The 14,145-nt window shown below is 41.5% G+C and overlaps 1 protein-coding gene across 1 annotated transcript in view; it reads right to left on the bottom strand.

The window, feature by feature from the left end:
- The window catches only part of TMEM8B (transmembrane protein 8B), a 71,176-nt gene extending 66,479 nt beyond the window's left edge, over positions 1 to 4,697 (bottom strand). Inside the window, exon 1 of the mRNA XM_020977117.2 lies at positions 3,916 to 4,697. Within this exon, the coding sequence (XP_020832776.1) occupies positions 3,916 to 4,384 (469 nt within the window). The 5' untranslated portion in view covers positions 4,385 to 4,697. The remainder of the gene's footprint in view (positions 1 to 3,915) is intronic.
- Between the last annotated feature and the right edge of the window lie 9,448 nt (positions 4,698 to 14,145).

Genomic DNA, 14,145 nt, shown 5'->3' with positions numbered 1-14,145 from the left:
AAGCATATCTTCTACATGTCCTCACTTCAAGTCTTTGAGAAACATGTTGAAGAGAATAAGGCCAAGGTCACATCTCTGAGTCACACAAAAGAAACCTCCTTCACGAATGACATCAATCTATTAATCAACATTCATTGGGTATAACTGGCTATTCAATCATTGATAGATCCACCTAACTGTATTATTATCCAACCCACATTTCTCCATCTTGTTTTCAAAAGTATCTTTGCCAATAGTTTCACTGAAACACAGCTATGCTATTTCTATAGCTTTTCCTTCAAATGTCAATGCAATCACTCTATCAAAAAAGCAAAGTGGGTTAATATGGCATAACTTTTTCATGAAAATATAGTAGAACCTAATGATCACTGCTTCCTTTGAAGGCAAGTTTTTGTACAGGAATCCTACAGGGGTGTCATCACTGGAAAAACAAATTCAAGGGTTAGAAGTCAATCAAAGCAGCCAGGGCCCCTGACCAAGATGGGCTTTGTCTATGCATTAAGTCCATTGTCAGATAATCCAGAGATGGAAAGAAGCAGAATGGGGGGGGGGGTGGAATCTGGTCATAACAGATACTGAAAAAAAAAAGCTGAATTTCCTACTTAGTAATAGAAGCTGCAGGAAGTATGGTATACTGGAAAGAGCTATGGTTTTGGAGTCAGAAAATTTGTATTCAAATCCTGGCTTTACTACTTTATGACCTATGTGACCTTGAGCAAATCAGTTCACATCTCTGGCTTCAGTTTTATCAATTGCAAAATAAAAGGGTCAGACTGGACGACTCCTAAGATCCGTAATAACTCTAAGCCAATCCTTTGGAACTTATGATCCAAAGGAGTTAACTAAAAGTTCAATTCAATTGGACAAGCTTTTGTTAAGCAGATACTATGTGACAGGCACTGTTCTAGGCAACAGGAATACAAAGTTGAAGGTAAAATAGCCTTTGTCCCCCAAAAGCTTACATTTTACTGTTACAGATACAGCAGCTGGAAGAGGAGGAGGAGGAGGAAGAGGAAGAAGAAGAAGAAGAAGAAGAAGAAGAAGAAGAAGAAGAAGAAGAAGAAGAAGAAGAAGAAGAAGAAGAAGAAGAAGGAGGAGAGGAGGAGAGGAGGAGGAGGAGGAGGAGGAGGAGGAGGAGGAGGAGGAGAAATAAGACAAGAAAATTATAGGATCCTAGGATGCAACACTGGAAGGACCTTGAATCATCTAAACCAACTCCCTTGTTTTACAGAGGAGGAAACAGACTCAGAAATGTTAAGTGCCACACAGGTACAAAATAGCAGATTTCTGATTCAAGTCACCAAATTCCACAAATCAGAATAAGGCCCAAAGAAGCAGTATCCTTTGTTACTTCTTCTACTTTCTGATAAATCAATTGTTGGCAAATCATTAAAGAATTTATCAAATGCTCCACTTCTATTTGAATAAAACTCCCAAAAGAGACTGGGAAACTTGAAATTCTCCATCACTTCCATACCTTGCCTCTGTACCAGTTTTTGTGATCTATTTTGTAAAGGTATGATCCATATCCTTCATCTGGTCTGGAAGTCTGTTGTATATTTCAACAACAACACTACTTGCAGCCCTCTCCTTTTATCCTCAATGAAATGATCTACTGCTATGCTTTGCCTTTGTTTCTAATCATACTATTTTCTATATAGACATCTGAGTCCATGAGTAGCACTACAAACACCATTTCTGGCTATCTTGTAAATTATTGTGCATTTCTTCCACAATTACTATTTTTCTATCCTCCAGGTTTCTGATTTAACAGCCTCATATGGCATTTTTCTCTCTCCCCTATTATTCTAATTTAACATTCTCTTGATCAAGTGAACAAGTTTCTGGTTAAATACATTCTTCCCTGTCCTCAAACAATATGCTGTACTTCTAATCATACTTCAATCAGTGGCTCGATAAATTTGGTATAGGAATGAAATTAATTTTTGAGTTTTCAAAAAAAGAAAAATAAGAGAGAGAAAAGGTGACGTGTTGCCATAGAGCATTTATTGCCAATTAAAGTCCTTGAACATCAATAGAAGTTTGAAGGGGTGTAGAGAGTCTGGGTTTGAATTCTATTTATTCTGTTTGACCTTTGATAAGTCACTTAACCTCTAAGCCTCAGTTTCCATCTTTGTAAAATGAAAGGATTGGACCCTAACATCTGTTCAAGCTCTAAATCCTCTGATCCTATAAGACTAGTGTGTGAAACTCTTTCCCCCTCCCCCAATTATATCCATCTTTCCTATACCTTAATGTATAAATCCAAGCTGGAGTAAATGCAGCAGCTGAGGTAACCCCAGGCACCCCCAGGAAGGCCTCCAATGCTTCAGTTCAATGATGTGGAATTTTTTCACTACTTATCATAATAGTAAAAATATGAATGAAAATAAATGGAGAAAAGAAAGTGCACTTTTATAATTTTAAGGACAAAAAATAGTAACTCTCATTTCCAAAAATAATAACTCATTTATATACACTTCAAGGTTTACAATATTTTTTCCCTCAAAGTAGTGTATTATTATTATTCTTTCCCACAGCCATAGTGCTAGAACAAACATGTCCTAGGAGTCTTTCTCTGGGTCCATTGTTCTTTCCTGTCTTTTAGATGAGTCACAAGGGTAGAATTGTATATTTTTTGCATTTCTTCTGGCTTCCCTGACGAAGACTTCTTACCCCAATTCCCTGAATATTTCTCGATACTCTTTAAGTATATCCCACCAACAGAGAAGGGTTATGATAGCTATCGAAGCAGTACCAGCAAGTACAGTATAAGATCTCTTATCTCTTACCTGGGACTTGTAGCTCCAGACCCTATCCTGCCTCACCATGTCCAGTCACCTTCCATATAAGTCTTATACTGCAACCTGATTGGACCCAGAGCACAAGCAGAAGGCACAAGAGGGATGTTTTTTCCAAAGGAGCATCTCATGCAGAGACATGGTGTGCACATGATTCCTGGTGGTCTAATGGTTAGAAATTGGCCCTTTTCACTGCTTTTGCCTTAGTCTGTGTCTCAGACAGAGAACCGCTGTTGGAGACAATATGGTGTACTTATAAAAGACCACTGCACTAGGAATTGGAAGACCTGTGTTCTTGTTCCAGCCCTTCCACTAATTCACTTGTGTTCAGTCAAGTCATTTAATCTACCTAGGACTTCAGCAAGCTGATCTCTAAATTAAGGGTGTTAAACTAGATTATCTGTAAGGTTCCTTCCAACTTCAAAATCTTCTGATTCTAAAGGAAATTAGAAATGCATTCAGCTGATGGAAATACTAAATTTTTTTGCAATTATCTGAAACATTCAACTTACTTTGAGCAATATTATTTTATAAAGAAAAGATACAGTACAGATAAAGAATTTGAACATTCCCTCAAAGTCAATTATAATAGGATTTGTCCTGTGTCTCTTTACATTTAAAACATGTTTCTTGGAAGGTACTCTCTTAAACCTATGTTATGTGTTTCCTGTCTCAAGCATCAGACTGGAGGCTTCCCAAGGACAAAGGCTATGGCTTCCCTCATCAGACTTTAATGGCAAAATCGAGTAACTACTTAATGGCATCTTCTCCTCTCACCCCTATCCCCAGTGATGATAACTCCTATTTGAGAAAACAAGCAACAGGAATGACGGATGGGGGAAAACACAATATACAGAAAGCCTTTGCCCCTCGCACTGTCTCCCACATCCCTCACCCTGTAGCCCCCACTTTTACAGCCCTCTGCCCCCAGGAGTTTCCTGTCTTTTCAATATCTCTTTCCCAATCTGATTTCCCCATTTCATACCCAGCTCATTCCCTCCTTCATCCCTCCCCTTCCTCTCTCACTCTTCCTTCCCTCCCCTTTCTCCTTGCTTTGCTTCTTCCAGGACAAACCCCCTTCTAGCCTCCAATGTCTCTCTGCTTCTGCACTCACCAGCCCCTGGGCACAGCACAAAGAGCAGCAGCAGCAGCAAGAACAGTGAAGGTGGCAGTTGGAGCCCAGACCAGAGCCAAGGCTGGGAGAGGGACGGGGACAGAGGCTGGGAGAGAGGCAGCGCCTGGGAGAGGGGAAGGGACAGAAATTGGGAGAGGGGTAGAGGTTTGGAAAGGGATAAGGGCTTGGAAACAGACAAAGACTGAGAGAGGGGCAAAGGCTGTGAAAGAGGCTGAGAGAGAAACAGGGGCTGGTTCAAAGGTAGCGACAGAGGCTGGGGAATAGGCAAGGAAAGAGGCTGGGGCTGAGAAAGGGGCTGGGGCTGAGAGAGAGGCTGGGAAAGGGGAAGGGAGTCCTGCTGGGAGAGAGACAAGTAGAGGGGCTGCGACTGGGAGAGCTGATGAGAAAAAGGCAGGAAGAGGGGCTGTTCTTGGTGCTGAAGTGGGAAAAGGCCGCTGTTCTGCTCCATAATGAGAAAGATGAGATGGAGCAAGGATTTAGGCGTGTTTCCAGGATGTGAGGGGAGATGAGGCGAAGTGAAAGGGGCGGAGGAAAGGGGACTCCAGTGATGGGAGGAGAAAGAGGTAGTCCTGGAATGGGAGGGGGGCGGGGGTGAGGGTCCTGAAATGAGTGGGTAAGCACAGGAGTCTAGAGCCTGGTACTGGGCTCCCTGGATGAGGAGGTGGGAGGTGGGGGGATGGAAAGGAGGTGGCGGCCCCCTCGCGTTTGGCTGCGGCTTCCAGGGCCTGGGGTCCCTGGGCCGCGCCAGGGGCGGCGGCGGGGGCGGGGGCGGCTCTGAGCTGCAAGACCAGGCCAAGCAGCGGCCCTCCACTCAACGTCATTCTGACGCCCCGCCTTCCACTGGCTCTATAGGCCTTGTAGGATAAAACCCACCCCCTTGTCCGATCCCATTGGTCATACTCAGGGTCAGTTTGACTGGCCCCATTGGCCCCATACAGGTACTGCCCTCCGGCTCCTGAGACAGAACCTCATCTCCTTGCCCGCCCCTCTTTGCCTCCCCCACACTGGAAGGACGTTCCAGGGGCGTTCCATGGAATCTGACCCCTACCTCTACCAATGAGACTGCTTCCCCTCCTTGTAATGACAACCCTCTGGGAAGAAATATTCCCCGCCTCAAGGAAAACCTAACTTCATACCTTACCCTCTCGCAGCTCGCATTTCTAGATCTCCTCTTCCAGCATTGCAAGCCCTCTGCTAGCCCTTCCCCACCCTCTCTACTGACCCTCTCCCTCAAGACCTCACCTCCAACACCCTCTCTGTTAGCCTCCTCAAAGTCCCCACTGACAGTCCCATCCTCCTATATGCCTTCTGCCAGCCCCTCTCAATGTCCTCACTCTTAACACCTCATCTTCTAGCCTCCACCCCTCTCCCTGCCTCCGGCCTCCACTGCCAGTTCTACCATTGTCCTTACTGGTAGCACCCCCTTCCGTATACTTCCCAGCATCCCCATTCTGTCAGGTCCTGCTACCCCCTCAGAAACCAGCCCCCTAACAATTGGAATTGTTGTTGCTATGGAGTAAGGGTTCTAGTTGCCAGGGGAATGAATCCCTCAATTACTGGTCTGGAAGCTTCTATATAAACCCCTACCCCTCTGATCTTATAGGAAATCTTTAGTCCCTCTCCTCTCCCAACTTACTTCCAAAGACCTGTCTTCCCTTTCCCAACTCCCTACCCCCATTCTCTACCTATACCTCCTCTAGAGTGCCTCTATCCTTAATGCTGGCCCCACAAGTTGGGCCTTTCTCTCCTCTCTTAGACCTACCCCTCTCCAACAAAAACCTTTCCCCAGATCCCAGATCTACTCCTAGAATCATCTTCCCTTATTCCCAGAGTTTTCCCTAATTCCCTCACCCCAAATGCTAGACTTTTTGTTAAGGGCTCTTGCCTTTCACTACCCAGCCTCCAGCTTGCCTTTTATGATCATCACCCAAGTTTTCTCTTCCCAAAGTTCCAGGAGTGCATCTAAGGACCAGCTGTTACAAGTAAACTAAAGGTATAAAACTTCCATTCTTCTCTTCCCCTTCCTCCCTGTATTATATCCCTCATCCTTCCATCATGTCCTAAATTATGTGTTGTTCTCCCCAAAATGCCTTCCTTTCTCCCCCATCCTCCCCAAATTATGTTCTTCCTTTTCTTTCCATCACCCTCTATCTTTGCCCCACTATTTACTCGATCAAGGATTCTATCTCCTCCCTGCTCATCATATAACCCCTTAACATATCTCCCATCACTTCCACTCTTCATATCCCCCATTGTCCCTTTATGTATTACTTCCTCATTCTCCTGCCATTCTTTCCAATTACATCTCCTTTCTCATATCCCCATTTTCAACACATTCATCTCCTTTTCTGCCCTTCTGACCTCCCTTCATCCTTGTCTATCATGTTCCTCATTCATTTCTGCTCATTTGTCTCCCAGACCAGCAAAAAAAAAAAAAAGGATTCAAATGGATTCTGCTTCCCAGAATACTCTTTGCTGTGGAAACCCAAAGATCTTTCAATCATGACAATAGCATTTATTAGACCCAGTAAATCACATATGCACATGCAGAGATTTCTCCTTGAAAACAGAGGTGTATATCAAATGCAAAAGGTTAAAATATAACTTGATTATTTTGGGAAATTCCTAGTCCCCCTCCCAAAAAAACCCATGTCGTCTACCAGAAAATTCCTTTCTATAGGAAATTTTTTGATGTTACAAAAATACAAGCATACACACACAAAGTATTCATAGAAAAGGAGACAGAGGAGAATGATATCTTTCTAAGTAGCACTGCTGAACTATTCTCTTAGACTTCCTATGCTTTCCTGACTCTGTTTTTGCCCACACTGTTCCCTATGCCTAGAATGCTCTCTCCCTTTTCTTCCTTAACCCTCTTCCCATTTGATAAATTCTTTTTTCTTTTGAGGGGGGGCTAGGCAATGGGGTTAAGTGACTTGCCCAGTGTCCCACAGCTAGTGTCAAGTGTCTGAAGCCAGATTTGAACTCAGGTCCCCCTGACTCCAGGGCCAGTGCTCTATCCACTATGCCACCTAGCTGCCCCCGATAAATTCTTACCAACCTTTAAACCAAATTCAAATGATACCTCCTCCAAGAAGTCTTTTCTGCTTCACTTCTCCACCCTCCCCCTCCTTTGGTAATAACCTTCCCACTTGGAACTCACTTGGCACCTTCCTGATGTATTTATCCATTTATTTGTACTATAGTTATTTGCATGAGGGTCTTATCCACCTTACCAGCTATAAGCTCCAGGAGGGCAGGGACTATGTTTTACTTAAACCTTATATCTTACCTAGGGTTTAACACACAGTAGCTGCTTAATATGTGCATTGTATTGAATTGAATTATTATATCTTGGAGTATATCATCTTTTAGCAGTATCCAAAAGGACCCATATAAGGTCAATGTAACCCAAAACGGATATATTTTGTGACCTTTCAAGGATATTTGATATTTCCTGAGATTTGCAGAGTGCTACTTGTCTTTTCATATTACAAGTAGATTTTGCTTAACCATTCCACCTCAGTAACCTACTGCAAAAGAATAATATTTTCTAATGGTCCCTCTGAAGACCATCAAATCTTTGTTATCTTGAGGTAAAAATCTAATAGAACATCAACCTTGGGTCTACAATGGCCTTTTACTAATGCTTCCAACATAATGAGAGGTATGGTCTTATCCCAGTCTAACAAGGGAAAAGCATATTTATAACCATATACCTACTTCACCACACAAATATAAAATATATTACCTATGAGAAATCGTTGCTGAAACTCAAACCTGTATTTGGATCTTGGAAGCCAGACACTCCATTGATGTATGGTTTCACCACCAAAACCCAACTCTATGGGCTCCCCAGCCAAATAATTTCTGAAGATGGACTTCAATTCATTTTATACTTTGGGCAGAACTTCTTCTCCACCTTCAAGATCAAAGTATAGATATTCTCTACAAACAAAACACCAAACCATGCACAATCACAGTACCTCGAGTGTTTTGCCACCTACCAAGAAAATCCGGCCTTATTACCCTCTCACTGCTCAGAGTTGTGTATTGCTCCATGCAAATCACATTTTCATTCAAGCTATTGTTTCTCCCCACATTATTTCCTGACACTTATTCCCTTCACTGCTATCCTGGTTATAAAAGATATAAATCTCATTGTAACAGAGTTCCAAGCCAACTGAGTCAACACTCAAGTGCTCCTACAGCCAACCACAAAATTACATAAACAACAAAGCCAAGGAAAACTGTTGCTGGTTGGGAGCCAAGTATTGACTACCTGGTATTTTAAAAGCACCCAGCACACTATTATTCTGTAAGAAATGAGAAAGGGTATGGTTTCACAAAAACCTGGGAAGATTTGTATGAACTGATGCAGAGTGAAGTCAGCAGAACCAGGAGAAAAATTTATACTATAATAACAACATTGTACCAAAAAAAAACCTTAAAGACTTAAAAACTCTGATCAATGCAATGATCAACTATGATTCCAGAAGACTGACAATGAAGCATGCTATTCACCTCCTTCCTGACAGAGAGGCAATAGATTCAGGGTACAGAATAAGACACTCATTTTTTTGGACACTGGTAATTTGAGAATTTGTTTTGTTTGACCATGCTGCATGTTTGTTACAAAGGTCTTGTTGTTGTTTATTTCCATGGAGGAAGGGGAGGAAGTGAGTGAGAGAGGAAGTAAATGCTTGTTAATTGAAAAATTATGTAATTTAAAAAAAAAACACCCAGAACTCCAAAAGACTAAATGACCATTTCCTTGGATCATTAGCATCATTCCTTTGGCCTGTAAGGTTTAGCTCCACAACATCCTCAAGGTACAGCCCATGCTTCCTTTGCTACCCTGCTAAGTAGAATGTAAAGCTTCACACCCAGTGCAGACCCCTCTCTGATTTATATGTATCACAGAGAAGTCTAGGTCTGAGCCATTCTGAATACCTAGGTCTGGTGAAGGAAACAACTATAATTAGTCGACTAGAAGGGCTTCTAACTAGAGGCTCAGACCTAGAAATTTGTTCATATCCATGTACCTCATCCATTTCTGACATTCTACTGCTGACACCTTTCTTGACCAAGTTCATGTGCCCCCCTACTCCAATCAAGTCCAACATCCAATATTTTACAGATGAGGAAACTGAGGCCCAGAAAGGTTAAGTGATTTATCAAGGTCATACAAGAAATGGCTGCATTAGATTTTGACCCCAGGTCCTCTAACTCCAAATTCAGTGTTCTTTGCACTACAACAGTCTGCCTCTTTAATTTTGCTGCTATTTTGTTTGGAATGAATACCCCCTTCTGAACTTTCCTAATTACTGTTAAGGGCACCACGTCTTCTCAGTCATCCAAGCTTACAACCTAGGGGTCATCCTCAACTCTTCACTCTTACCCCCCATAGCCAATTCGTTGCCAGGCCCTGTTGATTTTACATCTTCATAACACTGCTTGAATACACCCCCTGCTCTCTTCTGACACTGATACCACCCTCGTGTAGGCCCTCATCATTGTATACCTAGACTATTGCAATAGCCTGCTGATTGGCCCCCCTGCCTGAAGTCTCTCCTCACTCCCATTCCACATTCCACTCAGCTGTCAAATTAATGCCCCCTAATGTTCAGATACAACCATGTCAACTCCCTATTCAATAAACTCCAGTGGCTCCCTATTACTTCCAGGATCAAAAAATAAATCTTTTGTTTGGCATTCAAAGCCCTTCATAGCCTGGCTCCTCCTACCTTTCTAGTTTTTCTTACGCTTTACTCCCAGCCCTGTATTCTGAGATCTAGTAACAATGGCCTCCTTGATTTTTCTCCCACAACACACTCCATCTCCAGATTCTGGGCATTTTCCTTGGCTGACCCCATGCCTGGAATACTCTCCCTCATCCCCATCCCCTAGCTTCCTTCAAATCCCAACTAAAACTCCATCTTTTATAAGAAGCCTTTCCTGATCCCCCTTAACACTAATGTCTTCTTCCCTTTATTGATATTCTCCAATTTATCTTGAGTATAGCTTGTTTTCGTATGTTTGTTTCCATGTTTTCTCCTCCATTAGACTGAGAACTCCTTTAGGAGCAAGGACTAGTTTTTGGCCTTTCTTTTTCTCTCTAGCATTTGGCACAGTGCCTGGCATTTAGCAGGTGCTTTGTTGTTGTTGTTCAGTTGTTTTTGGTCATGTGTGACCCCATGTGGGGTTTTCTTACCAAAGATACTGAAGTGGTTGGCCATTTCCTTCTCTAACTCATTTAACAGATGAAGAAACGAGGGCAAACAGAATTAAGTGACTTGCCCAAGGTCACACAGTTAGTAAGTGTCTGAGGCCAGATTTGAAATCACGAAGATGAGTCTTCCTGACTTCGGGCGCTGGCACTCTATCCACTGTACCACCTAGCTGCCCAGTAGGTGCTTAGTAAAAATGCTTATTGTCTAGTACTCTTAGCTTTTAATTGTTATCTTTTACTAGGGCAACTAGGTGGCACAGCAGCTAATTCCAGGCTGGTCCCTCGTACATTTATTATACTTATTCAAGTAAGATAGCTTTTGGAGCCATTCATCCCCAAACTCAGAATTTCTGAAACTGTTCCATGCTATGTGATGGGAGTTCTATTTTAAAAAATCAATGTTAGCTATATTTTCTCTCTAAAATATGAAATTAAATGGACCAGACCTATAAGGAACTACTTATAGCAATTCCCTCTAGCAATACATATCATACCTTCTCTAAAATATAGTCTTACAAAGTTGCCTGGGGCACTGAGAGGTTAAGCAGCTAGCTCAAGAGGCAGGACTTGAACCCAAACCAGTTTCTATCCAAAGCCATCCTTCCATTCACAGTGCCACACTGCCACTCACAAAATTACATATCCAAAATACCCAATTACAAAGTTGTCCTTAAAGAAATAAAAAACCAGGGGGCAGCTAGGTGGAGCATTGGATAGAGCACCGGCCCTGAAGTCAGGAGGACCTGAGTTCAAATCTGGCATCAGACACTTGACACTTACTATCTGTGTGACCTTGGGCAAGTCACTTAACCCCATTGCGAAAGAAAGAAAGAAAGAAAGAAAGAAAGAAAGAAAGAAAGAAAGAAAGAAAGAAAGAAAGAAAGAAAGAAAGAAAGAAAGAAAGAAGAAAGAAGAAGAAAAAGAAAGAAAAAAGAAAGAAAGAAAGAAAGAAAGAAGAGGGGAGGGAGGGAGAGGGAGGGAGGAGAGGGAGGGAGGAGAGGAGAGGAGGGAGGGAGGGAGGAGAAGGAAGGAAGGAAGGAAGGAAGGAAGGAAGGAAGGAAAGAAGGAAGAAGGAAGGAAGGAAGGAAGAACAACTTGAATAGCTGGAGAAATATTCAGTGCTCATGACTGGGCTGTGCCATGACAATATTACCAAAGTTAATGTATACTTCTAATGTTATACAATCCAGTTAGATTGTCAAAGGGATACTTTATAGAACTTGATAAAAAAAATGTTCATTTGGAAAAATAAAAGTTCTAAAATATCAAGGGAAATAATGAAAAGAGATATAGACAAAGAGAGAATAGCACTCTTATAATACTCAAACTGTATTATAAAGCAGCAGCCATCAAAACTTTCTGGTAATGGTTAAAAAATAGAGAAGTAGGTCAAAGAAACAGACTAGTCAAGGGAGAATAATAAAAAGTGGAACTCAATGTCTGGGTGTTCAATATACTGGAAAACATTAATTACTTAGGAGAGAACTCCCTGGTTGATATTTTTTTAAAACTCACTAATTTATAAAAAAAAAAAAAGAATTCCCTATTTGATTAAAAACTGCTAGGAAAACTATAAAGCAGTCTGGCAGAATTAGGCTTAGACCCAGCCCATTACACTCTATTCCACAACGCATTCTAAATGGATATGTGACCTTAATATTAAAGATCACACTATAAAAAAAAATTAAAACAGAAGCAGATCACACGCCTCTCACAGCCACGGGTAGAAGATGTTTTCTTAACCAAACAAGAGATAGAGGCAATTACAAAATATAAAATCAATAATTTTGATTATGTGAAACGGAAAGCTTCTGCACAAACAAAATTAAACATATCTAGGATAAGGGTTTTGGTATCCAAGATATATAAATAATTAATAGATACATAGATAGATAGAATCAAAAGCCATTCCCTAATAATTAAGTGGTCAAGGTTATGAACAGTTCTCAAAAGAAGAGTTACGAACTATCAATAATCATGTGGAAGAATTCTCCAAATCATTGCTAATAAGAGATGCAAACTAAAATAAACCCTGAGGTTTCACCTCATACCTTGCAAATTGACAGAGATATCAAAATAAAACTAGTCAATGTTTGCAGGAGTGGAGGAGAGGGGGAAATGGGTTGTTATGGGAAGACAAACACAGTGGTGCATTGGCGGGGGTGGAACTATGAATCAGTACAACCATTTTGGAAATCATTTTGTAACTGTGCAGATAAAGTGACTAAAATACCCATACCTTTTGCCCCAGAGATTCATTACTAGGCTTATAAGAAGAAAAACCTTTTATAGACTTCTTATGATAAGAAGAAATTCCTCATATACTCCAAAAATGTATTTGCTATAGATGGGGATGGGGGGGTACAAAAATGGGCTTCATTTTCTCTGATTTGCTTGAAAATTTCTCTAACTTGCCAGAATTATAACATGACCCAGGTTCCCCCGACTTGTATTTATGGATTCTGTCAATATATTTCAAGCCTATAAGTATCCCCTCTTTGTATATCTCCAAGAAACACTTCTTTCACTTTTGTTATGCTTATATCTCTTGGTTTTAAGTGTGTCACTCTCAGGGGATAGGGTTTTGATTTTGTTCTTTTAATCTAGTCCGTCTAAAAGAGGATGTTATCCCATTCACATTTAATATTATAATGTTATGATTTTTTTTACCTCTGTTGTTATTTTTCTTTCACTTCTTTCCATTTATATGGTTCTTTTGTGTGTGTATGTGTATGTGTCCAGACCTGTGATCTCATTGTTGTAAGACCTTTCTTTGCCGACGTAGATGAGCAATTCATCTTCAGATTGCGTGAGCAAGCCACAACCTTGCACTGGGGCACTGAGAGTTTAAGTAATTTACTGATGATCACACAGCCAGTAGGTGTCAGAAGCAGGATTTGAACCAAGGTTTTTCCTAATTCCAAGGCCTGCCTTCAGTCCACTAGGCCACCTTGACTCAAATGATTGCTAGGCTAGACCAGACTCTAAACTTTTTATTTTCTTTTATATCCAGCTAGTCTTAATTTTATGTTTATAGTACATGATACAACAAAGCTACATAAATGCAATTCCCCCAAAGAGTAAACATTCCCTCCCACATCCTTTATTTCCTTCCCATTTCCATAGCTCAGCTTCTCATTACCCTGATCCTTCCCCTATAACATGAACCTCCAAACACCTAAATAGACCATTTCCTTCCCCCAAAGAAAAGCTTACCTTTCATGACTGTTAAGCCTTCTCTCTTAGGGCAATGCCTTTATCCTTGGATACTCAGACAAGGGTATTTGCATCCTTGCCCATATGGCTATAGTTACTATATTTCAGTCTCACTTCAGGTAGGTGTGGCCTAAGATGCCGGAAATTAGCTCTAGTCCAAAGCTGATTTAATGACCATGTCCTTGACAATACCTTTTCCTGCACTTCTATCCTTTTCCCTAGCAGCAACTTCCCAGCCTTGGATTTTGGGCCACTATTTGTGCCTGATTGTTTGCTCTTTATGCTTATTGGCTAAATCATAGGCTTCACAGACTCTTCATATCTCTACTTATCTTACCTATTGGTCACTCATCTTCTTCAACACTTTGTCTGTCTTCCAACCCATCCCAACCCTCCCCTCCTCCCACAACTCTACTGGTGTGAGATCTTTATCCTGTATTCACAACCTTATGTTTCCCATATCCCACCAGTGACAATGCCTTACTAACCATGCCTTACTTTTCCTCTTTGCTCCCCAGAGTACTTAGTTGTATTACTTTTTCATACCCAGAGAGCACTTGGACTTCCTAGTGACCTTACCCTAGAACTAGAGCTGCCTACCTCCCTGAACCACCCCTACCCACCCCCCATCTTTTATACTCCTCCTGCTTCTCATTCTCTGTTCTTAACCCTCATCTCCTTACATCCCTGGTATCACTTCTGACTCTGAGTCTCCAGATTCTACCCTAATAAACCATGTTCCCTTTCCTACCAACAGATGG

The sequence above is a fragment of the Phascolarctos cinereus genome, unplaced genomic scaffold (assembly GCF_003287225.1).
Source record: "Phascolarctos cinereus isolate Bilbo 61053 unplaced genomic scaffold, phaCin_HiC Scaffold_4;HRSCAF=312, whole genome shotgun sequence".
Taxonomy (NCBI): domain Eukaryota; kingdom Metazoa; phylum Chordata; class Mammalia; order Diprotodontia; family Phascolarctidae; genus Phascolarctos; species Phascolarctos cinereus.
The sequence above is the reverse complement of the archived record's forward strand: the minus strand, read 5'-3'. Positions and strand labels throughout refer to the sequence as shown.